Source organism: Falco biarmicus, chromosome Z, assembly GCF_023638135.1.
Source record: "Falco biarmicus isolate bFalBia1 chromosome Z, bFalBia1.pri, whole genome shotgun sequence".
Classification (NCBI taxonomy): Eukaryota; Metazoa; Chordata; class Aves; order Falconiformes; family Falconidae; genus Falco; species Falco biarmicus.
In genome coordinates, this window is record NC_079311.1 from 42,893,348 (window position 1) to 42,906,784 (window position 13,437).

The 13,437-nt window shown below is 37.8% G+C and overlaps 1 protein-coding gene across 1 annotated transcript in view; it reads left to right on the plus strand.

Moving 5' to 3' along the window:
* Window positions 1-13,437, plus strand: part of FRMD3 (FERM domain containing 3) — a 140,718-nt gene that overhangs the window by 107,408 nt on the left and 19,873 nt on the right. The window contains exons 7-12 of the mRNA XM_056325495.1: window positions 1,807-1,894; window positions 3,718-3,806; window positions 6,075-6,138; window positions 7,144-7,232; window positions 10,548-10,622; window positions 11,206-11,274. Coding sequence (XP_056181470.1) covers window positions 1,807-1,894; window positions 3,718-3,806; window positions 6,075-6,138; window positions 7,144-7,232; window positions 10,548-10,622; window positions 11,206-11,274 — 474 coding nt within the window. The remainder of the gene's footprint in view (window positions 1-1,806; window positions 1,895-3,717; window positions 3,807-6,074; window positions 6,139-7,143; window positions 7,233-10,547; window positions 10,623-11,205; window positions 11,275-13,437) is intronic.

Below are 13,437 nucleotides of genomic sequence, written 5' to 3' on the forward strand. Positions count from 1 at the left end.
AAAGATGCATTTTATGATCTTATTTTTCTGTAAGGTCCAATTTCCAATATGAAATCAAACTGTCTTACTTGTTTGGCTTTTCACTATGTAACATAAGTGTTCTAAGTAATTTAGGTCAATTTAGTTGATTTCTTCTGTCCTGGGCAGGTGGTTGGTACATGAAACAAACTTACTGCTTTTTTTTAAGGGTCTTTTATGGTCTTACAGTTATGATTACACTTAAAGCTTGTGATTTATTAGTATTGAAAAGGGAGAAAACCAGTTTAGTAAAGCTGCCAGAAAGTTGGTTGGGCAAAATAAATACTGTTTTGTTTGATGCTTTCATGCTTTTTTCCCCTTAAATATTTAGCTGTGTAAATGCACTTTTGTAATATTTAGTGTTCCATTTGATACAAGAACTTCTCCATTGGAAATTGGTGAGAAAGAGACCAAGAATGCAAGGAGAAAGAAGGGCACTTGTTCTCTCTCTTACGTGTTTTTTTATGTTTAAAAGCTAAACATGAACAAAAATGTGATCTGAAATAAAGTGTAGTATCAAAGAGGACCAAAAGACATAGGGAAGAGGCTGAAGAAGTATCATGGGATTGACTGGGAGACGATAAGCAGTGAAGTACAAATGAGCATGAATTAAAACTTTCTAACAGAAGATGTTATTGACACATTGCCACAGGGCATCAGGTTGCTAGGTTCAAAATAGGATTTGACATCCACAAGCATGCTAGACATTATCTTAATTGTTTAACTGAACTTTGGGCCAAATACTGGATCTTACATGTCAAAGCTTGTTGGTTTCTAGCTACTGAGGGGTAACAGACTTAAAGGGAAATTATTCTACAGCAGTGCACAGAACAATTTTTAAATGCCAGTTCATGAGTGCCATTGGTCACGGTGTGACACTGGACCCCAAAAATGCAGGGGTAAGATAAAGTATGACTATTGATGTGTTCCTTGAAGTTTGATATGGCATATTTTGGGGATAATTTGCATGAGAAGGATTTATGAGGTATGACTTTCTAAAGGTCCTAAGCACAGCCCGTTGTCACAAATGCGTATTGTCTAATAGGGTCATGCACTCTAGTCATTCAAATATGTAAATAAAGTAATACTTGGAACAGTTCACTGATAAGCAGGCATTGCAAATCTGTGTTAGAGCTTATTGTAATGGCAAGAGTTAGAAGAGCAAAATTCAAATAATAAAACTTGCTCTAGAACTCAAGTCTTGCATGCCATGTTTCAGGCTTGAGTTCATTATAGACACCCTAAAAATAGGGGCATATAATGGAAATGCTGACAGATTCTGAACCATCATGATGGTAACAGGCACTGCTATAATTAGGAGTACATCTGAGCAGACCAGTGTAATATGATTGCTGTGTTTATGCCCTGCACTGGAAGGAATGTCTGTTAATCTGCACGATCCTTTTATATGAGCTGGAGAACAAGAGTCTGTGGAAAAAAGATGCTGAGGTTTACTTCATATTCAGGCTGATGTGTGTGTATATCAAAAGACACCAAATACTTGCAGGATATCAGATAACTCTGGTTAACTGCACAACATATGTTCTCTCAGGAGCGGGACAAAACCATCAGGATTTACCTGAAAATATCAGGCACTGTACAATTCAGCAGGAGAAAACGTGAAAAGTTTTCTAACTTTATCTGATAAACAGAACATAGTTGAAATAGTTTGTATTTCAGTAAGACCCTTTCTTTCCTCCTTTTTTATGCGTTTAAACTCTTCAGTCAAAAAGTCTTTTTCTCCTGTTTTCTTTTTGCTGTCAAACTGCTGTTTCTTTGTATTTTCAGAGGTCAGAGCCCAGCTGTTGCTGAATTTAACTTGCTCCTGAAAGCATATTCTTTGGAAACTTATGGTGTTGATCCTCATCCTTGCAAGGTAGTGGTTCTTTTTACTAGCATTTAATAAAGCATTATTTTTACTGACACTTAGTAAAAAGCTGTTAATTGAATTGATTTAACTCTGTTTTTTATCCAGGCACAAATAGGGAGTAATTTATAAAAGAACTTGCCCTGGAACTATGTTATTATGTTTAAGCCGTGGAAGAACATTGACTGGTTGACATTTCTGCATCAGTCAAAGGAAAGGTCTCCCTAGAGGAAGCAGAACATCATAGGAGAATGTAGTAGAGTGTCATGACAAAAGCTTTGATTATACTTCATAATTTCTTTGCATTTAATGCAAAGGTTTCTCTAAATACTCCAGGTGTGAAATATTTTGTGTTTGACAAGATTTTCAGGATTCAGCATTATTCTGTCCAGAAGATGCAGCAAAGTGTTAGTCCTTGGCTGATTATTTTTTCAAACACTATCAATATATGGAAATCTTAGGAAGCACAGCAAACCAAATGTACGAAGGGGAGAACTGGGTATGCATTTGCATATTCCCCCATTTCACTGTTTTGTGGTTTCTCTAAGAAGGTGATTTTAGTTACTAGTTCTGATTATCCCTTACACCTGCATTTATAATTACTTGGGTTTTATCTCCATAAACTACAGGGTTTGTTTTTAGTGTTACTTGCTTTAACTCTTGTTTTAACTGCTGCTTTTGCTCTGGCTTGTATACCATGCCATTTGGCGGAACAGCACGGCTGTCTGGTTAGCTGTTCTGGTGGTGAGTGCCCTTAAAACAGTCAGCTCTAATAAAGCTGCACTGGATTTTGTGTCTACTTTGCTGGGAATGATGCTTCTCTGTGAAATACAGGGTCTGGTTCAGAGCTCAGTGAAGTCAGTGACTTAGTAAACTTTAGTTCAAAAATATAGTGCAGATTTTCAGGTGTGAATCCCAGAGACTTATGTTGGCACTTAGAACAGAGTCAAAACTGGCTCAGAATTTCCTCTTTACCTGTGCAGCAGGGCTTGTAGTGTGAATGCAGTCAGGGGTTCACAGCCCATGCGTAAGCAAAATTTTTCAGTCTTCTGGAAGTGAACTGCAAAGCAAAGTGCTTCCTTGGCTTCTTATGATGTGCTCCCTTACAGTGCTGTGGCTGCTACTACAGAAGCATCACTGTTTCCATTCCCCTTTATTTGACTGGTGGAACATAAGTCACAATAAAGTTGACTGACTTTAGCAAGGTGAGGGTCTGGAACTTGGGATGGACAGGAAACCTAATTAATGGAAAACTCACCTGAATCCTTGGCGAAAAACTATGAGCCAGAACTTTTATTGTGGAATTACAAATTAAAAATAGTCTTTTCTGTTTGAAAGACAAGTATCATGGTATGTTCTGGTTTGTAGTCAAGAGTACTTGCTTACTGTAGTAATTCTGTCTGTCAGCAGTACTTCCACCACGACATCTCACAGAGGAACAATGTTATTGTGAAATCTTAAAAAATATTAGTGTTGAAGTAGATGTGAATGCCTGATGTGTAGTTAGTCTGCTGGTTAAGAATGAGACATACACAGAAGTTGTGTTTTCAACAACATTAGTAAGTATACCTAAGGATTCCCTGTTGTCATCAGCTACAGGTAGATGGAAACAAAACATAAGATGCTGTTACTCATTTAAATGCTTAGAAATAAATGAGACCTGTATGGCCAACAGTAGTCTTTGTTTTTTGAAGTGTACAATTTGAACGAAAAATTTATTTCAAAAAGGAAAAACATTAGGGGTAGTCTATAGTGGAGTAACAATTTATTCTAACCATAAGAAATACATCACTGGATGAGGGGAAAATTCTATTTCTTTTTTCTCTTTCAAGGACTCAACGGGGATGACTACATTTTTAGGATTCACAGCTGCAGGATTTGTAGTTTTCCAGGGGAATAAAAGAATTCATTTGTTAAAATGGTAAGCATGTGAAGTAAGAGTAGATTAATATGCAGGAGTCTTTCCTCCTGTGTCTTTCCTTCTTCCTACTGTCTTCACCTGCATTTCTTGTATTTAAGATGAACCACATGAATATACCTTCTCTTGCCTCATCATGTTTCTGTTTTAAAAGATCTTAGATGAGAAGTAGGATTTGGTCTCATACTTCCTCCAGTGAAAGTCGTTCTACAGGGTGCGTTAGTTGACATAATGCACAAATGCTAAAATTAAGTAATTTGATTTTTCAACTATGCTGTAAATCACCAATGAGGCTTATTGGCACAGGTGTCTGGAAGAGTCCACCTGCATCTTTATTTCACTCTAGGAAATGTTGCTATTTCCTCAATTAACCTCAGTTGGAAAATTGTAAAATAACTTATTTGGTAAGCAGAAGAGGAAGTGAGAATACTGCTGAATTTTTATTTTTTAGTCTCTTTTTTTTTTTTTTAAGGACTGGACATTTTGGCTTTGGTTTGTCTGGCTTTGCTTTTCTTTTCTGCTCGTAAAACACTTGACTGGGCAGCCTCAGCCACGTTTGAGGGAGAGGTAAAACCCATCTCCTGCAGGTGGTGTGACAGCATCTGGCCATGCCCTCAGCAGTGTTGTGCAGAGCGAGCCCAGTAATGCTCAGGCATTCATAAATCTCATTTTAGCCCTGCTGGTAAACGGCTGCCAACAGTAGTTGCCTAGCTGTGGCCGCTCTGCCTCAGTGCTCCCAGCCTGTCTTGTGGGAAGAAGATGGGCAGAAAGTGAAGAAAGAAATGGTGAGGTGTTTTGTTTTTTTTTTTGTGTAGAGCTGAACTCCACTACATATTCACAGAAACCTCCCCAATACCTGGCTAACCTGAAATCCTCAGAATTCTAAAGTCAGTGTAGTTCTGTCAGTGTGATTCAGTTCCCTGTGGAGCTTTGAGGACATACCAGTCAAATATCATCTATTTGTGATCCTGGATTTGTGCTGTAGTTTCCCTAGGGTTAATTTCAGGTAGCCCTAGTCACAGTGCTAAGGTAGTTTGAGATTTTGGCTTAAGGACAAATCAGTCTGCAGTGCATGCAGGAGAGAATAACAGTTGCCAAGCATGTATCCACCATGTTGTGGGTAATGAGTTTCACAGTGCTTAGATTTTCATCTTACTTAAGGGTAACACGTCTTTTCGGAGATCTAGGTGTATTCATTTAGTCCATCAGCACGTAAACCAGACACAAAATGAAATAGTGGTAGAGGAAAAACCGTTAAGCTGTCTCAGTGTTATGCTGGCTGTTGGAAGGTCAATCTAGTGAGATTAATCTGAATGCCATGTACAGCTCCTTTCATTTCTGAGATCTAGGAATGAGTGCTAATTTAACTGATATTAGCTGAAATTTGCACTACACACAAATTAATGTTTTGGATTTTATTTTAGATGAAAAAGCTTTCTTAGCTGGAATGATTTGTTGTTTTTGTTGTTGTTTAATGTTAAAGCAAAACTTTCATTATAAAGTCTCAGGGATAACATTGTCCTTGCCTCCAGAATCATTCCCATTTCAACCAACTGATGCCCAAAATCTTTAGAGCAGTTTATAAAAAAACTACAGTGTCTCCATTTTAGCTGTGGTGATGACTGTATTTCCATTACAATTTAAACAGAGGCATTGTATTGCTTTTGTATGGTGTGCCGCTATTCCACATGTAGATTGTGCTTTCAACTTTAGTTAAATTAAATTTTGTCATAGGTTTGCAACTCACAATGCCCCAGTAGTAAGTGCTGTCAAACATTTTCTTTTTCTCCCTGTTGTGTTCTGTCTGTAAGTAGTCAGTTACTAAGATGTGTGATATGAATCCATAAAGAATGGTAGAGATGAGTATTTTCTTTCCCTCAATTACTTACATAACTTAATTACATAACTTAATTACGGTAGATGTTCCAAGATTGTAAGATACCAGAGGAATTACAAACTGTGTAATAAATAGAATGTAAACATAAGCTTCTGCCTACTTTTAATTTCCTTTTCATTTTCCAGCAGCCAAAGTAAATTCTTTGAAGGTGCATACAGATGTAAAAGAAATACTGTGGGATTATGTTCTCTACTCTAAAGAAAATTAGAATATTAAATACTTTCATGCTAAAGGTTGTAAGGCTTCTGTTGAGGCTCTTTGTCATTTGACAGCCTGCTTGACTTTGGAAATCAGAGAAACGTGCATGCAAGTTGCTTTTCTTACCTATGGATCTATCTGTTTTTCCTATATTCAAATAATTTTTCTCTTTCTAGGTGTGATGTCTATAAACTGAAATTTGAAGGGAAGACTTTCTATGTGTTTGGAGCTCAGAAAGAGGTCAGGTTTAATATTTTTACAGAACTTCTGTATTTGATTTAAAACATAACATTATTTTTTAACTAAATAAATTTCTAAACAATCAGTTGTACCTCATATTGTAACTAAAACATAGAATGAGTGAATGTGAATATTGCTGTTGTCAGAAGAATGCCTGGTTTGCAGAGTTGAGACATTCTCACTGAACATTCATGCAGTGCTATGTTGATTGCTCAGGGTTTTGATGGTCTGTGTAGTCACATTTTGATGGATTTTAAAGCACTAAAGCTGTACTCACACACTCTAAAGCATGAGTGACATCTGTATAAGATTGAAAATTCAGGTAAGCATTGATACCTGGATCCATGTGAGGTATTTTGGGCTAATTAAAATCATGTCCTCAAGTCCTGGTCTGCTGAATAGGCTGGAGTCTGTTGAAGTAGTTAGGAGTCTTATCGCTGGGCTCTTGCCATTGAAATTGTAGAGATCTTTGCCTACAGCACACTATAATCAGTTCTTCCCCTAGGGCAGAGTGATAAAGCCCAGGCTTATGGCCTTGGATACAATCTAGGTGAGGAACAGAAAATGGAGGAAGGACATAATGCTGGAGGTATTAGGGGCTGTTTGTGTGGTAGCAAGGAAGATTTGATGGTAAGACATAGGGAAGAAATGGATGGTAAGTAGGGCAGTGACTGTGGAATGTGTAATACTGAACACAGAGACGACTCCTTTGATTTTGGCTTGGATAGAGTTGGTACAGATTTACTCTACAAGCCATTTGTACATATACCTTTCTCTGCCCACTTGAAGCATTTCCTTTTATTTCTGAAGCAAGTGTCTGGGCAATTTAAATATCAGCTACATATGGGTTGAACTTCTGTAGGTGAACCACAGATTGAGGCTCCACAGGAAGACTTACTCTTCATTGTATCTGGTTCATGGTGATGCCGTCAGGTACAGCTGATTCAGTCTTCGAGAATTCAACATTTTAATTACTTTTATTTGCCTTCTTTTCCTTGCACTTAGAAAAAGACTGTGTTGTCATTCCATACCTCTACACCAGCAGCCTGCAAGCATCTTTGGAAATGTGGGGTGGAGAACCAGGCTTTTTACAAGTATGTAAACCTGAAGTCATTATCTATACTAAATGTAAAAAAAATGTGCATGTGAGTTAAAGATCACTCAATATGAAATGCTCCATTTCACTAATGGAATTCAAAATGCAGACAGAAAATATGCATGTTAATGGAGAATATTATTTCATTTTGAGCCAATATTATAAACTGTTTAAAATCTAAAGGAGGCAGGAGAGTTTTGGCAGTGAATAATTACACTTTTTCCAGCACGCTTCTTTTGTCGCTCTGTGTTGTGATGTTGGATGGACACAGTACTGCACTTGTGTCTGGGAACATCATTGTTAATCTTAGCCCTGCGGTTGAATACCTTGAGAATGAAGGAAACTGTTATGCTTGATTCTCTGGGCTTTTCTGCTGGTAGATGATGTTCTTCCACTTGAAATCCAAGATTTAGTCAAGAGTTGGTTGAAAAAAAATATTCTGTGCAATGATTTAAAAACCAAAAGAAAATGTTCTTAGATACATTTTGGAAGATGCCAGCCATCTCATAAAAAAGGCCTGTAAACTGACAAGAAAAAAGGAGTATCTTCCTCTTTATTCCCTAAAAGAGAACCTGAAAATAATTTATTAAAAAGCTCTCATGTGTTCTTTTTGGCCTTCATTGACTTTGTTAGATTTTTTTATTGATGCCTGCCTTTAGGCCCACAGCTTTTATTCTTGCTACTCAGTCTCTCCTTACAGCATCTTGCATATTTTATAAAAAAATACTGGTTTTGTGTTGCAGCATAGAAACACCAGGGGGCTGCCATAAGGGTAAATAATTACTGAGTAGGAAAAATGTGTCTTCTAACGTGGGTGTTAATGACCTGCTTTATTTTGGAGACAATTTCTTCTATTGTTTCAGCACTGATATACTAATATATCAATATAATCTATTCAATTGATACATTCAGTGAAGAAACAGGAAATATGAGCTGGCACAGTGTGGCTGTTAATTCTTTATGTTAACATCTACTGTGTTTTGAGACTGAAGTAATAAAAAGATTATCTGGAAGTGTTTTCCATTGGAAGTGTATGTAAACACATGTAAGCAGGAACATAGTGCATGGTATTAGAGAGGTTTTATTTTATGATACTAGAAAGAAATATAGGGAATGGGAAACAATTCCCACCCAAAAGAGAGAAACTGGTGTTCAAAGTAAAGATGTCTGAGGGACACTCACAGGAATATAATCTCTCTGCTCTTACTGTTAGGTGGTTGTAGCATTAACTGTGGGGTTTGGTCACAAATGCATGGTTGTGGTGGGTTTGGCCTTGAGTAGGTGCCAGATGCCCATGCATCTACTCTCTCATTCCCTCTCTTCAGCAGGTCAAGGTGAGAATATAAGACAAAAAAGCTCTTGGGTTTGGATAAAGGCAGAAGGATTGCATACCAATTACTGTCATGGGCAAAACAGACTTGACTTGAGGAAGTTAATTTGATTTGTTTCTCACCTCTTACTCTTTTTTGAAGTGTCAATAAACACAAAACTAAAACCACCCTTCCCCTGTTTCTTCCCAGGCTCAACTTCACTCTTTCATTTCCAACTCCTCCATGTCCTCCTTGCCCCAAGCAGTGCAAGGGAGATGGGGAATGGGGTTTGCAGTCAGTTCATAGCAGTTTCACTCTGCTGCTCCTTCCTCCTCACACTTTTCCCCTGCTCCAATGTCCTTCACAAACTGCTCCAGCATGGGTCCTTCCCATGGGCTGCAGTCCTTCAGGATAAACCTCCTGTGGCACGGGTTCCTCTCTATGGGCCACAACTCCTGCCAGGAGCCAGCTCCTGCATGGGCTGTCCACAGGCTGCAGCTTCCCTCAAAGCATGACCACCTGCTGTAGTGCAGGGACCCCCGTGCGTTGCGGTGTGGGTATCTGCTCTGGCATGGTCTTCCATGGGCTGCAGGGGGGACAACCTGCTTCCCTGTGGTGTTTTCCACAGGCTGCAGGAGAATCTCTGCTCCGGCACCTGGAGCACCTCCTCCTGCTCTTTCTTCTCTGACCTTGGTGTGTGCAAGGCTGCTTCTCTCATGGTTTTTTTCTGTTTTCTGAATGCCTTCAGGGCACTACTGCGGGGTTATTTCTTTAGCATGATTCCTTAGAATTATGCTTGCCTGTTTCAGTTTTGGTGGGTTTTAAAAGAGGGCTACTTTACGAAAGTGAAGCTTGGTAGTGATATTCAGTGGAGAGCAACCTGGCAGGTAAATTAGAAAATAGTAATGGTTAATATGTGTGATACAGAAAAATAACAACAATAACCCAAACACGAAACTGAAGCCAAAGTAATTTGTGAATAAATGCTTAGAGTAGTAGTTTTGAAACAACACAGCTTTTCATACGTTTCAGAGAAACTGAGCTGTACGGTATAGACTGTTAGCGTCTTACAGCATTAGATAAATCCTGTCTATGTCCTGTATGATACCAACAAGGAATTCTAGTAAGGTTAGGACAGACGAAGCCAGGTTGTGTAAGTAATTAATGATAATGGTGCTTTGCCTTAATTAAATTTGGTCCTCTCTTCTGCTCAGAGGAGCTTGAGACTTGGAATTTAAGATAAGGTCATGATCACTTGGTATGTCTTGAAAAACAGAGCTTTAGTTGTGTTTTGATCCAGGCTCAGGGTTGACTGTTGTGATTATTTTTGAATAGATATAAATCATAGAAGATTGTCTACTAGGGTCTGGGAACGAGAGACTTGATACAAAATCAGTATGCCATTTTGAAGGCAGAGAACATGAAGGAGATGGCATGTCTGAGGTACTCTTCCATGACTTTTGTGGTAAAATACTGTGATAAAAGGTTCCTGTGTACTTTGTGATTAGAGAGAAGCAGTAGGATATGGTATAGGCTACTGAGAAGTTGACACTATAGAGACATCAGAAATGCAACTACTTTGGGAGACAAGTGTTACCACTTCTTTTTTTTTTTTCTTTGGTTTACTAGTTGGAAAGTGGAAATAGCCGTGTCTTCCCACAAACAAGGTGACTTGTCCCAGGGGCTCTTGGTGTACCATGGTCTTTCCTGTGTCCTGTGAATGAAAGTCCCCAGAGATGCAGCAAGTGTCTGCATCTAATTTTCTTGCTTTCTTATCCAGACAATCACTTGTTTGGTGTTCAGGCATTCTGTGCTATCTGATTTTTTTTTGTCTGTGTGCTTTTTATTCTAATTTGTAAGGCCTTAAAAAAGTTGGAAAGGCCAATTATTGAATATTACTTTGTGGTATAAAAATAGAAAAGCTTGTAGTTTACCTTGTTTGGTTTTGCTTATCAGGTTCCTTCTGTGCTGAAAATGTGACAGCCTCTGTTATTTTTCTTCAGGTATGCAAAATCCAGTCAGATCAAGACCATGTCCAGCAGCAAGATATTTTTTAAAGGCAGTAGATTTCGATATAGGTGGGTGTTTGCAGTTTCTTTTTCATGGTAAACCATTTCAGAAAGTAAGGGAAAACATGGGTAATTATGGGTGGTAAATTGAGAGCTTTTCCTTCTTGAGGACCTGTTCACCCCTAATCCAGGTCAGGATTTGAAAAACTTTCTGTTCTCTCTTTAGCATCACCTATAAAATGATGTGGAGGCTTCACGCAGACCTCTGTCAAAGAGCAGTTTCATCAGAACAGCACTTCACTTCTTGTGCAGTTTCTGTACAAACAAGGATGTGTGGCCAGTGCAGATTGTATGCTCCCTGTAACTGGGCATCTCTGGACCACGGATGCATTAATGGGATAGTCCAGTCCCACTCCTCGCATTGTACTGCAAAGTTGCTTTTTCTTCAACAGCTTTGCAGACAGGTTGTCAGCAGAATTTTTAATCTGGGACATTATATGTCCACTGCATAGGATTTTTTTTTTTTTTTTTTTTTTACCTTTTCCTATTCTTCTTTTGAATGTACCTGAATTGTTCATGTATATATAGTGCTTGGCATGTAATGAGCTAATCTTAGCATTTGCCTGAATATTTATTTCATGTTCTAATGCAGTGGAAAAGTAGCCAAAGAGGTTGTGGAGGCAAGCTCTAAAATCCAGAGGGAACCTCCTGAAGTTCACAGGTATGTCTTGATATTCGATATTAAAGTTCAAGGAGTAAGGATGATTATTGTTCTCTACAAATAAATTCTCATTCCTTTCACTTGAACTGTAATGGCTGTCATGCTGAGCTTCTACAATGAGGCATGCAAGCCTTGGGAAGTACATGTTGCCAGTGTTATGAAATTTTGACAATAGCATGTAGTCTACACAAGGGAACTTAATCTGTGCTGGTTTGAAGCTGGTTTTAATCGATCAGTCAGATAAGTACCTTATATAATTTTCTGTGTTATGACATAGACTCTTATTACATGATCCTGACAGAAAAGTACATTCTCATTTCATTGCTAGTTCTTGCCTGGTTTCGAAAAATTCTGTTTTGTGGATGTATATCGGTATGATTAAAAGTATACTTTATAGCTTTTCTATAATGCAGTCAGATTAAAAAGCAAGACGTTCATTTAGTAAAGGAAAAAAAGATCAGACAATCTTCTTTTCAGAGAAAAATTTGGCTTGTTAGAAATAAGCAGCTGGACTTTGCAAGCAAAATACTTTCTTGACTTTATCACTCATTGTAGTAACAAGGAAAACTGGTAGGAACCTAATTAAAGTCCTTCAGACAAGAAGAAAGAAGCCAGCAGGAAAAAGCTATTTAACAACTTTTTAAAAAGGCTGCTTAACTTTCTGAGCATTCTACAGCCATATCCCTATTTTTACAGTGATTTTTTTTTCAGGGGTGGTATGTGTGTTTGGTTTATTTTTAATTTAATATGGTTATTCCATCTATATTTGAGAAAAACTTGGGTTGTCTTTACTAAAGGATAGGAGTATATTTGCAGCAAATATTTGTAATTATGTTGTCAGATATGTAATTAATAGTAAGGCCGTGCAGGGATGCTTTTGAACATGCTTTTGCAGATTACATTTAACAATGGGGTAAGCAATGGTCTAAAATGTGTTAATTGAGAACACACAAGGCAGAATAGAGCTCCATCACTGAGGCAGAGTAGAATACTTGGGCACAGAAGTGCATTTTAAATGCAAATAGTTACATAAGGAAACAGCTTATTGCCTACTTTCCATAGGGTCTCTTTTTTCCGTAGGATAAGAAAACATTTTCATGTAAAATTATTTTATATCTTGTATTTTACTTTTTTTTGCTTTCAGTATTTAAAATATTTTAAACATACTGTTTAAAACTCAGTGTTCATAAAGAAACGGATCAGAGGGCAAATGAGTCATACAGATTTAATACCTATAAATAATAATGTATATTTTTTGTGATTAACTTCTTAAAATGCTTGCATATACAGTATTATGGCAGCTCCAGGTTCAGTTTCTTAGAAAGACTAAGAAAGTCTAATGATTTAAAGTGCTTTTATAGTGCAGGTTTTGAAACGGGAGACAGAGGTAGATAGCTTGTCTTTAGTAGCACCATTAGGCAAAAAGCATAGAAAATTTTCATCACCAACAAAGCAGGCCTTAGAATCAAGTTACTCTGTGAAAGAAGATTTGGCGATGGGAAATGATAGTTTTTAAGATGCAAAACATTTAGAGGAAATGATAAGATTTATGATAAATATATATGTATATAAATATAAACATAAACATATAGAAAGAAGTTTTCTATCCCTTGCCCCCTCCGTCAAAGTCAATTCGATGGTACCATGGCTGCATTGAGAAAGAAATATACAGTCGTAAGGAGGTTACTGTTCTGTATCTTGTTGTTTGGATATTACTCTTAAAGGACCACAGGCTGAAAACCTGTTGGAGTCTGTAGTCATGCAGCATTAATGTGGTGGTGAGTTCTTCTGACAAATGCACACTGAATGATTTAATATTTTGCTTCCAGGACATGCCTTAAGGAGGGATCTTTGTAAGTAAGTGTTGAGTAGGAATATTCTATGGGCTTTCAAGCACAACTCCTGTTTTGGGAGTTGCTTGATAGCTCTTTACAGCCAGCACAAAGATTCAGGGGATGCATAACGAGCCTGTGGAGGTACTGTTGGATTGGAGTGATTGTAATTACAGTAATCCGAGTGAAAAACTTCTCTGGATAGTGAACATTTAAACTAAACAGTTATTAGAGACTGCTTACAGAATGCAAATGGAGGATTTTAGTTTTGGGCATATGTTAACGGTTAACGGCAAGGAATTGTGGCAATTGAGCAAGAAAGCTTGTTTAT